General features: G+C 36.3%; 1 protein-coding gene across 3 annotated transcripts in view; it reads left to right on the top strand.

The window, feature by feature from the left end:
* Positions 1-16,012, top strand: part of LOC136246476 (pleckstrin homology domain-containing family G member 3-like) — a 38,140-nt gene that overhangs the window by 19,933 nt on the left and 2,195 nt on the right. For 2 of the 3 annotated variants that reach the window (XM_066037950.1, XM_066037951.1), the window contains exons 12-17: positions 175-267; positions 6,325-6,411; positions 7,315-7,345; positions 7,703-7,815; positions 11,370-11,457; positions 15,492-15,539. In XM_066037950.1, coding sequence (XP_065894022.1) covers positions 175-267; positions 6,325-6,411; positions 7,315-7,345; positions 7,703-7,815; positions 11,370-11,457; positions 15,492-15,539 — 460 coding nt within the window. The remainder of the gene's footprint in view (positions 1-174; positions 268-6,324; positions 6,412-7,314; positions 7,346-7,702; positions 7,816-11,369; positions 11,458-15,491; positions 15,540-16,012) is intronic. The other variant, XM_066037952.1, reaches the window with a different exon arrangement.

Here is a 16,012-nt window from a genome sequence, read left to right as displayed (position 1 = left end):
AGAAGATTCTAACTGTAGGTTGCATGTAACGTGCATAATACATGTACAATATTTTGAGCTGAGAAGGCCTCTGGGCATTTGTGGTTGAAGGTACCTTTCCTTAGCAACTGTAATTATGAAATTACAATAAAATATAATACATAGCACCAAATTGTTTATTTAAACTTCTAATAGGTGGACGATCTTCAAACAGATGGAAGGATTGCAAGATTTCCTCTCTGTTTTGAGCTGTATGATGTGTCCAGAGATAAAGCCTTTGTATTCATTGTAAGTGACCCATAACATTGACATATTACTAGTGGTACAATACGTCATCATGATAAGTGATAATAAGTTTTTTTGATGTTTAAACACTGTTTGAGTTGGAGTAGAGTGAGAGTCAATTATCTAACATTAAATTGACCGTTCTGTTAAAGTATTTTGTCAACTCTATTAGAGTAATTGAACAAATCTCTGTTTATTGCAGTGTATGTAATAGCTGTAACATGGGCATGAGGGATTTTCCTGATATATATGCCCAAAGTCCGAAGGCTGCCGTCATAATGTATATATCAGGCAAATCCCAAGTGCCCATGTTACAGCTAATATTAAACACTTTCATTTCAGGCTAATAGCCTGTACTGGTGAGTGATCATCCATGAGTGCAACTGCTGGATTCTTTTTATGTAAATGCATGCCTGAAAGATTCGATTATGGCTAGGCAGCACATAACATAGTAACTATGATTGTTATAATGAATGGAAATTCCTAAAGATATCACTGAAAAAGTCGAGTTGGACAAATTTCAGGGAATTTACAAGTGTTTTAATGTTATCGCGTTGTTTAAAGACTAATTACAACGTATACTAAAGACTTAAAGTGGTAAGCTTCATTATAGAGTAGTTAACTCATGTTATCTGTAATTTGGGTGTGGTCCGTGACTAGTTCTCACCTTTTACTAATGTTTCCCAACTCATAGAATGGCAAGGGCACTGAAACACCTTCATCTGAGTGGTTCCTGTGGCACCACTTCACGTCATAATAGTAGTCATGTGAGCATTAATTTATTCCCATAATCAATTTCAGTCTGAGCCTTTATAAAACAAACAGGGTGGTACCGCTATACATACCTCATCCACATAAAGGCTATACTTGTTTTGATGAAATTGGCTTGCTCTTTTGAAGTGCAACCACTTTCCACGATACATCTCACTGGTGCACATTTAGTTGTCTCCCTGTAAACAAGGCAAATTGTACCCTCTGGAATTCCTTTGATTTGAGGTGTGAAAGTGTTGCATAAATAAATTTTGCACCCCTTACCCATGTAATAGTTAGACACCAAGACCAAGGGAACTAAGCGATTTAGTAACCTCAGGCTGTAGCGTCCCAAGCGAAGCAAGGGCGCTACTAAGGGCCAGAGGGGTTACTAAATTGTGTTGGTCGCGGTGTCTAACTTGTTTAGACTCTGGTTTAAAGTACATACCTTTATAGCCAGAGCATGAGTGTGGAGTGAAAGAGCAATGCAGAACAACGGAACAGTTTCTTCCTGAAGTCCTTACAGCGCCCACCAAAGTAATTATTCGGCCAGTAACCAAAGTAACGGCTAGAGCAACGTACAGTACATAACGCTGTTTAGTCTACTATTTGTCCATAATTATTTGTGGAACACGGAGAAGAAGAGTATTACAGTATTATCAAGTAATGCAGTGTGCCTTTGTGTTATAATTATTTATCATGTACAAAATTGCTTGAGGGCGGGTTACTAAATGAACATGTGTAGGTGAGCATGTCAGGTGACTAAGTGTTCAGTAAACCTGTAAATGAACTGTACCATAGTCTAAATAGTTGTATGGACTAGTGGACTGGACTACTGGACTCAGTTTTTTTTAGCATATATTTGTGCAACTGGTTGTAGCTATTGCTACATTGAATGTAAAATATGCACGTGAACCTGTCTACTTGGTACAGCCTGTTCATCTTAGGATTGTGTGCAATTTGCATAACAAATCTCTTGGAATAACTTCCATCGTATGACTACCACTCATCTTATTATGAAGTACAAACCATACAGTACATTATTATGTATTTAGTGTTGTAGTAACCATGTATCCCACATTCCCAGTGGCGGATTCAAGGGGGGGCTTCCCTTCTCAAACAAAAAAAATACAAAATACTCTAATAGAGCAGTCAGTAAAATACTGTAATAGAACAGTCACTACACTTAACACTACTGACTATATTGAAAATCCTCGAAAGCAGTATTATTTGCATAAAACCACTCTACATCAAATATTCATTCTGGAGACATATGAAATAACTTTAGCTTCTACATCCCCCAGAAGTTTAATATCCTGGTGTACCCCTCCCTTCCCCACTCCCTCCCAAACCCTGGTTCCAACCGTGCATCCTAAATACAAAATATGGTCATGGGGTCAACTAAATTCAGTGGTGTATGTTGACTGTCTAGCTATTATTTGGTAGAAAAGGGAAAATACCTGAGCCCAGTAGTCCAGTCCATCCAGTGATTGTATACAAGCTACCCATATATGTAAGTTATTGACTCTTCATTTTAGTATACAAATAAATTACTGCTTTTTTTGTAATGGATAAATTATCACCTTGATGCTGTTCTGAGTACTCTTCTACATGTGTATTGTAGCTCATGTACATATGGGCTTACAGTCTTGTGAGGTATTCATAACCATGCAAGATATACTGTATACAGCAGGTTCTTACTGCAAGAACCTTAATTTTGTGTTTAGGATTCTCTGCAATAATAAAATTCGTGGCATAATTTATCACATTGAGTTTTGTTGATCTCATGGTTATATATGCCTTAAAATTGCTATGGTAAAACATGATCTCACGAGAGTAAGTGTCGCATGGTTTTATTTTGTGCATAAATTTGTTTGCAAAAAGACCTGCATGTTACAAGCTCCCTGTGGTAGTACAGCAGAAACTGGGCAGTTGTGTGCATGGTGTCTTAACTCTAGTGGTAGTGTATGTGCATGTGTGTGAAAGCTGTGTAATAACAAAGATATTCTGTATCAATCTTTACACAATCATGCTGTGGCATAGAGAGGGCCGTGTAGGACTTAATAGGCTAATTTGTTTCACTCTAAACAGTGCTTATCCCACTCCAGTAGCTTTCAGAAGTAATAAACCTGTTGGTAGTAACCAAGTGTAACTTTTTCATGCAATTTTTAGTAACAAAAGTAATCACAAAATATTCTTACTGTTGAGTACCCCACCTTGTTCAATAGACTGTTTTGCTACTTAGCAAAGCATATTCTTTTATTAATGTTTAAATGATATTGATAACATGCTTAGACTAAATCCCACAACTGAATATTTCAGGTGGTTGTATGAAACCTAGGATAATAAATTTGTGCTTTTGTTCATCGGTGATCATATTCGCTTTTTAAAAAATTTCCTCCTTTTTAGAGGAAACTGAAATATCTGGAACATATAGAGGGAAAATGTATACAGTATCATACAGTACGATAGTAACTGCATAGTAAGGACCACAAACGAGTGGGCGTGGCCCACGAAATAACATTAATTTTCCCTGATGATGATGAGGCAGTATTGGTGAGGTAAAACTAAGCCCAAACAAGCTTTCAGATCGACCCAAAATGTTCTCAACAAGTTGCTACAGAATTTTAAATTTTTTTATTCAACGGAATTTTCTACTGAGTAAGTAAGTAAGTAACTGACTGACTGATGCCTTCAAACAAGCGTAACTCGATAATGGCTAACGCTACTGCCTTGATTTTTTCATGGTTCGACGTTGCTTCGGCCCGACGGGTGCTTTTTGGCATACCGCAGTACGTTCAATGCATTCTTCATGGACTTACCAGTGTCCTCCTTTGTGTCCCATTCATCTTTGCTGACAGGGAAAGGTGTAGATTTGGCGCGAGCACGTGATGGCTTCCCTTCGAAATGGAAATCGTCCATATTTTTTATAGTAACTATATTGATTGCAGAGGTGCTTTTCAAACAGTTCTTGATTCGTATTACTGTGTAACAGGTTGAACATAGCTGACAGCAAAACGTAATGGATACTTCATTTTTCAGATGATAATTGTGACCGGATCTGCGAAAACCCGACATAATGGCGCATTTTTCAAATTCTTTATTATTGAATATTTATAATCTACTTGGCCAAGTGTAGGCTCTGGCCAAGTTTCAGCTTCATATGGCAATAACTTTTGGAGTTACAGCCCTACAAAGTAGCAACAACAGAAAGATTGATTTGTACAGCAAGTATTGGGAAAATAAATTACATGCGCTTACAAAAACAGCTGTAACTTACAAATACAATGCAGTACAGAGTTGCAACTTGCACCATTGTGTTCGCCATGAATAGGGGAGTCCATTACTGGGTAAGTTTGTTCTTCTATTACCATTCGTCACTGCATACAGAGACGAAATCAGTGAAGAAAAATCGATCATGTACGATCGTTTCGACGTGACGTAAACAAACGCCAATAACTTACATATCCTTTAGTTTACTGCAACGAAACAAAACTTTTTGAATACCTCATGAGTAGATGAATAAGATGATATCCAGGTTTGTATCATAGCACCCTTCCTTCACAAAGAACAAAAAATTTAATCAGGTTTTCACATATCCGGTCACAATTAATGAAATTGAGGTGCGGCACCATTTCTTTTTGGTATGCGTAGATTGTAGAGGTGCTTCCGGAATAGTTCTTGATTTGAAATGCTGTGTAATGGGTTGAACATAGCTGACAATGAAACGTAATGGATACTTCACTTTTCAGACGATAATTGATATAGCTGGGGTGTGCGGCACCATTTCAGATGCGGTATGCGTGGGATTCACCAATCATAATAAAATTATTTACAAAAAAAGTAAACAAACTATAACACTTCTTATTGTTTTACTGTGATTTAATATCATGGACTACTCCAACTTGTTTCAGTACTTTTTATCGATGTGCTATGGTCCCTACTCTAGTTGAAAATTCCAAATTTTTTCGTGTACTTGTATAAACTCAGATGTTTTGTATCCACTGAGAGAAAACCAGTCATTTTCACTAAAATCTATTTTACCATGGGAACATGATAAAGTATAGTATACTGGATAAAAAATACACATGTTGCATTAAAAAATTATGCACGTTTTATTTGCTTTGCTATGCACTGAAACAAAGCTCAAATCAATAAAATATATATATACGTACCAATGGACTCGCCTGTTCATTGAGAGTAAGAAAATCTTTGTTCCATGTTTGTACAGCAAATAATGGCATGTGAGTTATGGGTGCTGATTTACGATGCAGTAGAATTAAAGTAAAGTTTATCATTATAATTTCTAAGTTGAAACAGCCTTGTTCTTTGTCCATATGGAGGAGTGCAGGGAAAGCACTATACCCCTGGTGGATTTGTCAGTTCATGGTGAGCTTCATAGCCTATTTAGTCATGAGTTATGATCAATTATTTAAGATTTATTTATTTGCTACATTATTTCAATGTTTTATATGCAATTTGCTAAAAAGGAACTTGTGGTTGTGAGTAAGTATATTTGGCGGAATAACTGTAGCAGTGAATCATGGTTGGCATAAATGTAATGGAATGAGGACATATCATTAACAAATCCACTTATTGAATTCACTGTTTAAGAGAAGGTGACAAGTTGAAGAACATGTTAGCATTTATGTGGCATCTTGATGTGTACCATTATTGCCTGTTGTTGTGGCTACAGTAAGTTTCAGTAACGTAGTCCATTAGCACCCTTTACCTAGTGCTGTTTACTTGCACTGAATAACCAATCAGTTGATTAGAGATTGTCTAAAACACTATAAATATTAAATTACTGATAATTGGCTCTCATATATTTCACTCAAATACACACTAATGTTTAAGCGTTATTAGAGGGAATCACTGTAATTCAGTGACTGGTGTCTTGGTGTAACGCATTTTGTTGTGTATCAATAGTAACTCACTTAGCTTAATACTAATATAATGTCAATTACACAAACATGTGTGCTGCGTGAAGGAATAATCACTGTTTTACAACCGTGTTTAAAGAGTGGATTTAAATGTACCGATTATTGTCAATTATTTGTGACCACTAAATGGGTGATTTAAATTTTGTAGATGCACACTCCACCTTTAGCATCCATTAACTACCGTACTCGTCGTCCAGTAGTGTCCATGAAGTACAGTCGTATTCTGTGTTCTGTGCTTTTCCATTACTCTTGGGACACATTATCCAGTGACATCATCAACGTTAAACAGCTTTGCTAGTACCACACTGCCTTTTCCCAGTCTAGTATACACACAAGATGTATTAGTATGGTAACATATTTTCTGTAGGCAAATACGCTGGATGAAAAGTTGGACTGGGTGAAACAAGTTGATAAAATCATAGAGAGGAAAATACACATGGGATTAACAGATAGGGTAAGATACAGTTGAACCTGTCTTAGTGGCCACCTGTATAGAAATGCCAACTTTAAATTTCTCCAGTGATACATTTATGAAATTACATAAGAAATTTTGGTCTTAGCTTGTACTTACATACGTGTACAGTGAAATCTTTATATTTAAGGATACTTTGGCACTACAAGTTGTCATGGTCAGTTTATGTGCTAAGGAATACTTTGGAATGTCCAGATTAGGAGGGGTCCCCTCCTTAAATCATTTAGAACCACATAAGCTACACAATTTACTGTGTTTGTCTACAAGTCCATTCATTCATAATTGCCACCGAATTCAATCTCAGGCAATAAATTTCCTTTGAAGAGCTATGAACTATAATTACAGACTTTATATTGATGCTTGCAGTGTTGAAATTTTTAATAAACATTTACAGATTTCAGCAAAATATTTCATACTTTACATTTCACAGAGTGTGCTTCATACAGTGAGCAGTCACTTACGTATACCAGTGTAGATCCACCATGCAGCGTGACTAACCAACTAAAAATTAATGACCTATCACTTTTGTCTTGGTCTATCAAAATTACATATCAAACACTATCAGTTATATTGAGCTCTGAGCCACCTGTAAGTGTTGTCTCAGTTTTAATGCTGTATTTGATGTTAGATGGACTAATATTATTCTGTTAAGGTGATTTTAGTAGCGTAAGATGTCTCTAAGATGATTTAAAGGTGGCATTTTAGTGGCACATGTCATTTGGGGTTATCCCATAGTACTACCATACTGTTTGATATTTCTACACTGTATGATATAGTAGAATCAGTGAGCTTATACATATGTGCATATATGACTGAATAATGAATGGAGGTAACATTTGCAGCATTTGTATGTTTGTAAATGATTGCTTTTTTTGGTATTTACAGACTAAACTACTATTGTTTGCTGGAATCCATGGTATGTATGTTTGCTACGTGCACTGTACAGACGTACGTATGTGTGTGTGTATGTACATAATAAATCCCCTTGTGTTTTAGATGCTTTTGGGGCCATGCTAAAGTACCCTCGTTACAGAAGTATTCTAAATATGTGCAGTCTGTACACACTAATACAATTGGGACCATGGACATGTGTCCTGATTTATCACGTGTCTGTGTTTAAAAGTGTCCTAATTGTGGGATCCTACTATATGTACATTATGATGTAGCTACTATGGGTAAAGTATTTATGTGTATGTGTACTGTATGTCTGTTCAGTAATTCATTCATCCAAGCTATGTACTAACATAATTGTTCTTTATATTTTATTGTACAGCAGCAGGTCGAGGTCCTGATGATGTCAGTCAACAAACTAGTAACACTACAACTGATGCCAAGCAATTTTTTTCAGAACAAGCAGGAATGGAATTACATTACATGGAGCAACTGGTAGTGTAGTTGTGCTAGTTAGTGTATTTATTGGGATAGCAGCTGTGCTTTAGTTTGATATGGATCCATGCACATCTTGAGTAGTGATGTGTTCATACCACCTTTTGTAAGAAAGGACTTTTATTTTGGTCAACTGTTGTTCTGTGAGAGTACATGTGTACTCTATTAGAGTAGCTCTATACGGGTGTTGTTTTTATTTGAACAAATGTGACCGGATCTCCAAGAATCCCATATGTTTGTGCAAACCTAAGTTTACAGTAGAATGCTTTATACGCAATGGTTGGAGTATTTACGAAATTGCAAAAAGGAAAAAAAAAAACATTAAATAATAATAAAAAAATCTGTAAATGTTTAAGCCCTTCCTTCATTATTAAGTTACATGCGTCGTACCTTTTTTTTTTTTGAAGTCTATACTACAATTCCTAAACCGCTACTTACATCATAGAAAGGAGGTACTGGTATATAAACAAGCCCATTACACTACCTGTTACTATCTAGTTACATAAATACATATTATGTATTGCAAGTGTTATAGGTGCATGACTGCTGGTTTTGTATTACCTCAGAACATCGTCTATATGGAGCATACATGTGGCTCAATGGGATAGACACTACATTTTCAGCCAATCAAATTTCAGTTTGAATTCTACTGTTGTCGTGCATTTTGTCATTATTTTGGTACATTTATTGCATTTTATGTGGCATATTTGGAAGTAAAAAATCATAACAAATATAATGTTAGCAATTACAAAAGGCTAGATAATTTGTAAAATTTAAGGTATAATTGATTGGAGGACAAAGTTTACAGTACTTATCATTGTATAAAGGATCATGGAGGTTTGAACTTCTCACAAAAAAATATATATATTGACCAGATATCAGCCTCATAACACCTTGCCTCAAGCCAGTGTCTTTAGTACAACCAGAAATGCGTCCAATAGGTTGCTGCAAAATTTACTATTTTCTGTACACGTATGTATTTAATGGAATTCTACTGACTGACTGACTGCCTGACTGATGTCTTCAGACTCAATAACTATTAGGGCTACAGACTTTATTTTATTCACTTTAGCCTGACAGGTGCCTTTTGGCATATTGCAATATGTACGATGCATGTTTCATGGACTTACCTGCGTCCTCCCATTTACATATCTTTGTTGACAGCGCAACATGTCAATTTACAATAGAGCATGATGGCTGCCCTAAATTTGTAACAAGTATTGTCCGAGTTTTCTGTTGTGACTGGATTATGTAATTGCAGAGGTCGTTTTCATAGTGTTCTTTGTTTGTGATGGTGTGTAATGGGCTAAACATACATAACCATGATGGCCACTTTGCTATTTAGTTGAAGTTCACGTTCAGATGAAAACAATAAGCCTGACAGCATTAATGTGGTATGACAGGTTTCACCAGTCGTAATAACGTATAAAAGGAAAACAAGTTGATGTTGTGCTACTTCTAAAAACCAGGTGCCATACAGTTTGTTCTAGACAATCACATATTAATTAACCATGCCATTACTTGTCTGGTTAGGCTATATGTTTTGTAAATGTTGTAATTTAACATATTTTGTAAAGTTTAAATTATGTTGCACTACCCATGACTGAATTAGGGATTTAATGTCCATAGTATAAATGGCAACCTCCCTTTGTTTCAATTTTTAAAAATTTCTTTGATCTTAATCAAACTTAAAATTCTTACAGTACTAATTTAATGCAATGCTGCACCTGCATGAGGGTGAAAGACACTGCTCATACCACCCTCAAATTCCGATAAGAAAAATACTACAAGTATCCCAGCAACTTGAGTGAGTGAGCTCAAGGAGCTCGAGCAATCAGCTACAAATTATTAATTTATTGTGTATATTCATTGTTACTAATTCACAGTGATAAGGGATCTACTTCTTCCAATTTCACATGGGCATCAACTTTGGCACAACACAAATTGTGCTAGTGTTGGTTATCAACATAATTTTCAATTAATGCCTACTTGCCCTTTACTGTTTCTATTAAATTCAAGCATGGACAGAGTGTTCCACATTCATTTCCAATCAGGCGTTTGTCTTAGAGGCATTAAAACAAGATACCTATATGTAAGTGTTAGTCAGTTAATAATGGACCTTATCCATACTGACTTCATAATTAATTGACATGTTAGTGTGGGGACTTTATCACGTTTTCATTCGTAGTAACCAAATTGAACTTTGTTTGCGGCTTTCAGGACATGCAACCATTATAAAGATAATAGCTAGTCAGTGTGATGTGGCAATACAAAATAATCCCACCAGACAAAGCTACTGTAGACCTAAGTTTTGATATAGGTATAAAACCACACACATTTGTCTTGTAAGTACGTAAGTATGTATTCCTCACCTTGTCCCTTGCTGCAGTATGTAAATGTTATCATAACAAAACTCTCCCAATACAACCCTATACAAAGTCCGAACACTATCACTGCCATTTTTATGTGGTGACTTCAATGTGGATAAGGTCCATTGCATCAGTCTGGCTAAAAAACTAATTAACTGACATACACCCTCAAAAAGTTTAGTTGTCACCTAGAATGCTTTGTGAACTAGAGATTTTGTTTATCACTAGAGATTTTGTTTACCCTTCGGGCAGCTGTGGGCATGCCTGGTTTTCTGAAGTCCGTTTTTTCCTAAAAGCATTTCTTCACATCCGCACTTGTGCTGTATAAACTTACATACCATAATTTGCTTGTTTTTCGTTGTAAAATAATTTTCGTATGCAAAATTTGTACGAAAGTTTCTCCAGATCGAATTACCCTAATAGAGCAGTCATTTACATAAATCATACAAAAATATTTTTACACGACAATTTTTATCACAATTTTTTTGTACGAAAATAAAGCGAATTATGGTAGTGTAAACGCTCTCCACACTGTGTACTAAACTCTCAGGCAGATAATCTTTGTTATGAGGTATACTTCAACGCTTCGAGATACATAAGGTGAATCTCGTTTCTGAATAATATCATGGTGTGAATAGCCTTCCCAGTGGGCTGTACTAGTGTTGTAGCAACCAACAAAATGACAGCACCAGTCTTGTAGGATACCAGAAAACTTCTGCCTATCTCTTCAAGTCGAAAAGGGCAAGTCCCTCATGAAGAAAATGAAGAGCAGGATAAAGGCTTTCAAAAGAGAATTTTTGTAAGAAAGCACGATAGGCAATAGAACCAATAAGAAGATACTTCTGTACATAATTTGGTTTGTTCAGGTTATGTTTATTTGCTTAGCAACACATACAGATTGAAGTATGAACTAAAATAAATGCCCAGTGGTATATCTTCAGGTGTATGTGATCTTCCTTGTTTCACTACTTTTTATTTCGTAGATCCCTAATATTGAACCTAAAATTCCTGTACTTTTATTATATAGTCAATAGCAATTGTTGCAAGAAGGTCTAGTATTTCTTCCAGTGGTTTATGTGAATAAGTACGTACAACATTTCTGAGCTTCTACACTGATTAATGCATTGCAATAGACTTAGTCTAAGTGGTATTATCAACTATTACAACATGTGTTTCTCTCCTTAGAAGAAACAAAAGAAAGCTCCACCGAGGCGGACATCTAAAACGTATTCACATGCGCCTATTAACTTTGAACCACGTCAATTACCAGCAGGTACGCATGCGTGTGTGCCTGTGTTCTGTGTGTATGTGTGTTTGTAGTGTGTGTGGTGTGTGTGTGTGTGTGTGTGTGTGTGTGTGTGTGTGTTTGTACTGTGTTTAGTGTGTGTAGTGTAGTGTGTGTGTGTGTGTGTGTGTGTGTGTGTGTGTGTGTGTGTGTGTGTGCATGCGTGGCGTGGCGTGGCGTGGAGTGGTGTGCATGAGTGTGTATGTACTAATACAATATGGATGATACTAGTACATATACTTGTGTAGTGTATACAATAGAGTGTCTAGTCTGTAATCCATTTACATAACTGACAGAACTAAGTACCAAATAATTGATATGTATTATTCTGTTTTTTTTGTTTGTTTGTTTTTTTGCCATATGGACATAGCCAACTGTGGGCTTACTTGAAACTAAGATTACACTTGCTAGTATTGGGTGTTACTATTCATTGGACTGGATTGCTGGACTGACATATTTTTACATTTTATGGTTGGATTTGTTAAGCCTTGCTAGCTAAATGCTTTCGTGGAACCTTTAGCCATTACTAAATGCTGAATGTGAGCATTGGAATAAGGAAAAAACTGCCTTCTAGTGATTTCACTACTGCTCTACAGTACTTACGTATGTATATATTCCTTATCCTTTTGTGTAGTAATACTGAAGGGCTGTGATAGTAGGGTTGGGCAATAATGAAAAATATACCACTTTGACACCTTAGATCAAAGGAAACCACACGGTTATATATCACATATTGTCGTGACCACAGGGTGATATCTAGATATCCCCCTGTAGTTAGGGCAATGTCATGACATAGCCCTGGCTACAACTGCCTTTGATGCTGAGGCAGCTACAAAGCATCAGTTACCTTTGAGTATTTATAGAGATGCTTGAAGTTTTGCATTGTTGGTTTGAGTTAAACATGTTGATTTAGTTAGGGGCATTGTTGTGAAGTAAAAAGAATTGAGTGAGTCAGCATTGCATAGTTCAGTTACTAAGCATCACTAAATAATCATTTTTTGCAATGTGGGGATTGTTTTTCTACAGAGAACATTTCAACTGCATGAAAAGATGCCTCAAACATTCACAACCTATATGTCCAAGTGTTTATTTTAGCACCTTAGGTAACTTTATTCATTCACAAAGTGGTTATTTGGTTTAAAATGGTATGACTACAACCAGTGAAACCCACAATCATTTCTTTTTTGTGCCCACAATTTAAACCCACAATCGATTTTTGCAAACCTCTGTATAAAAGTAATGTAGTGAATGCAGGTTTGTCTTCCTTCACCTATTAGGTGAGCATGCCAGAGTGGTATATATTACTTATACCATGGCCACTCGGGATTTGCCTGATATATATGCCCTCGGCTTGGGCATATATATCAGGCAAATCCCTTGTGGCCATGGTATAACTATTAAAAGTACACCACGATATATCATGAAAGCATTTATTGCGATAATCGATATTATCATGATATTGCATGCTCATTAGGAAAATCATGTTATGTTCATTTCATATGTACAAGTTTTGATATGTGTTGTAACTATTGTTATACCCATCCCATAAACAACCCCTAAGCAATAAACACTGCATAATAGCTTCATGCTAAATGTGATTTGCTGCATTTATAAGACAGTATCGTTAATGCCATTTTATTTTGTAACCAATTGTATCACAGTATATCATAAACTCGATATATCACAATGTGTAAAAGTAGCCTCGATACAGTTATCATCTCATGCTTTTATCATGATAGCAATGATATATCGTTATATTGCTCAACCCTATGTGATAGTTATCAAATTGCTAATGATATACTTGAACAACATAACAACAACCGTTGGGATACAGTACAATCTGAGATAAAGCTGATCAATCTACTCATCTTCATTAAACTTCTTTAATATACAAAATTGTCACACAACAATAAAGTTCTTTCTGCCTACCGTAGCTGCGTACTTGCATGTGCTATTTGTTAGAACATTTTAGAATTGCCACTCCCTATCATCATTGCTATCACAGCCCTGCAAAATGACTATACACAGGGTAAGGCGTATATATGTATTGTAGAGCCGTAGAGGAGATTTTGCTTATTCCACTGCTTATATTCAACATTAGTAATGTGATAAAGGTTACATAAAGGCCTTTAGCTAACAAGACGTAACAAATCAGACCATGTAACATGTAAAAACCAAAAATATGTCAGTCCAGTAGTTCAGTGTAGTTTTCCAGTCCAGTAAATGGTAATACTCCTAGTCATGGAACTATAATAAGGACTGAATGTTTTATCAGAGTAGTCTAACCCTAATAGAGCTGTACGATTATCTAGTTATATCAGATTATCAAGATAAACATAAGGATGATAGGTTTATCATAGTGTATAGTAGGGACCAGAAAGGAGTAGGCGTGTCCCACGAAATAACATGACCCAAAAACCAGCCTTAATTTACCCTGATGACATTGAGGCAGCATTGGTTAGGTAAAACTAAGCTCAAACAAGCTTTTAGATTGACCTGAAATGCTTTCAGCAAGTTGCTACGGGATTTTAAATATATATATTTTAAGCAAAATTTTCTACTGACTGACTGCCTGATACCTTCAGACAAGCGTAACTCGATAACAGCTAAGGCTACGGGCTTGATTTTTTCACTGTTTGGCATTGTTTCAGCCTGAGAGGTACCTTTTGGCATATCACAGTACATACAATACATTCTTCATGGACTTACCAGTGTCCTCCTTTGTGTCCCATTCATCTTTGTTGACAGTGAAAAGTGTCAATTTGGTGGTAGCATGTCATGGCTTCCCTTTGTAACAGAAATCATCCGTATTTTTCATAGTGGCTATTTTGATTGTAGGGTTGCCTATTGAACAGTTATTGATTCATACTGCTGTGTGTTGGGGGTTGAGCATAGCCGAAAACAAAGTGTAATGGATGCTTCACTTTTCAGATGATAATTGATACAATATAACTGGGACGTACAGCACCCAGGGATATAACACGTCTTATTGTTTTACTGTGATTTAATATCGTGCACCAGCGTTGAAACCGGGTCGGGTCAACCAGGTCATCCGGGTCCGACCCGGTTTACAAATTATCCGGGTCTGATCCGGATTGGATCACTTGAGAAACAAAATTATTCATTTGACGACGTGGAAACTTATAAACGCTATCACGTAGCTCTTTCGTGAGCCACACCCACTTATCACATTACAAACATATGCTCAGCCACGCCCATTTATTAGTAAATGCAGTATGTAGCATGAAACTGAGGGTATCTATGGTGAGGGGTAGCTATTGTCAGTAGGTGACCTTTTTTTTTTTTTTTTTTTTCTTTTTTTTTTTTTTTTTGGTCTTCAACCTACAGCTAGGCTGAAGTTGCAATTCCAATGTCTGGATTTACTCAACACAAATCCAACGCTCAAAACGTAGTCTTGCTCGCTTGAGACTAGCCGAAACATAGCCCTTATCGTACGCCTCGGCTTTAATTAATCCGGGTCAAATCCTGGTCTGACCCGGATTGCTCATCCGGGTCAGCAGTAGTGAACCAGTTTCAACGCTGTCGTGCACTACTCCAGTACTTTTTACTCTAGTTGAAAATTCCAAATTTTTTTTGTGTACTTGTTTATATAGATAATAAGAACTTCCATAAATTACTTGTACACCTGATGATGTAAACAACTCCAACTCTCCCGCCACTTAGACAGAGTGCTGAAACTAACATTTTTACCTCTTTACACTATTCAAATTTAAAGAATTGTAACTTATTTTAGGGTGTGCTCATTCTTAGTAATACGTACGTGTGAATTGTATGTACAGTGTTGTAAATTTCAAAGCTCCAGGAAATCTTACAATCCTCAGGGATCCTTATTCTTTACAATCCTTGAGGCTGAAGCATTACAATCATTGTTACAATCTAATTCTCAAAGCTCCTTAAGTTCTCTGGGTATATACTTGTCTGTTCATACCCTGTTCAGTTTTCAGTGACATAAAAAAACAACAACAAGAAACTGTTCATTGTTGTGTATATATTGTCTATAGAAGACAAAGAACCTCCAGTCTCTCAAAAGGAATTGAAAAAGAAAAGATGTAAGTGAATCTTGATATGGTTTACTGTACGTTTGTAGTTATAACAATTCAGTTTATGCATACTTGATTTTGTGGTCAGAGTTGTCTGGTATTACAAGATGCTACCTCCAGTGCATGTAGTTTGCTGTACTAATTGTCAAAAGCCCTGGCCATTGTGGGCCAATAAGTTGGCTTAGTGTACATATTTTTTGCTTCCATTTTCATTGTGAAACACTGTTGGCAATTCTGTCACAGGAGTGGATACAAGAGCTTGCAAAAGGAGGGATTCAAACAATTCAGATCCAGACTAGGGGAATTGATGCATACAATATTCATTACTACTTGTCAATATGACATGATCACTGTAATGAGGTGGTCTTACAATGAGATCATGAAGTACACCTTAGCTGTGTATGTTTAGGACCTACTTGACATGATCACTATAATGAGGTGGTCTTATTATACAGATGAGAGGTGTCAGTGTACTGCTGCTA

This window comes from Dysidea avara, chromosome 2, assembly GCF_963678975.1.
Source record: "Dysidea avara chromosome 2, odDysAvar1.4, whole genome shotgun sequence".
NCBI lineage: Eukaryota > Metazoa > Porifera > Demospongiae > Dictyoceratida > Dysideidae > Dysidea > Dysidea avara.
This window is presented reverse-complemented; position numbering and strand designations above follow the sequence as displayed.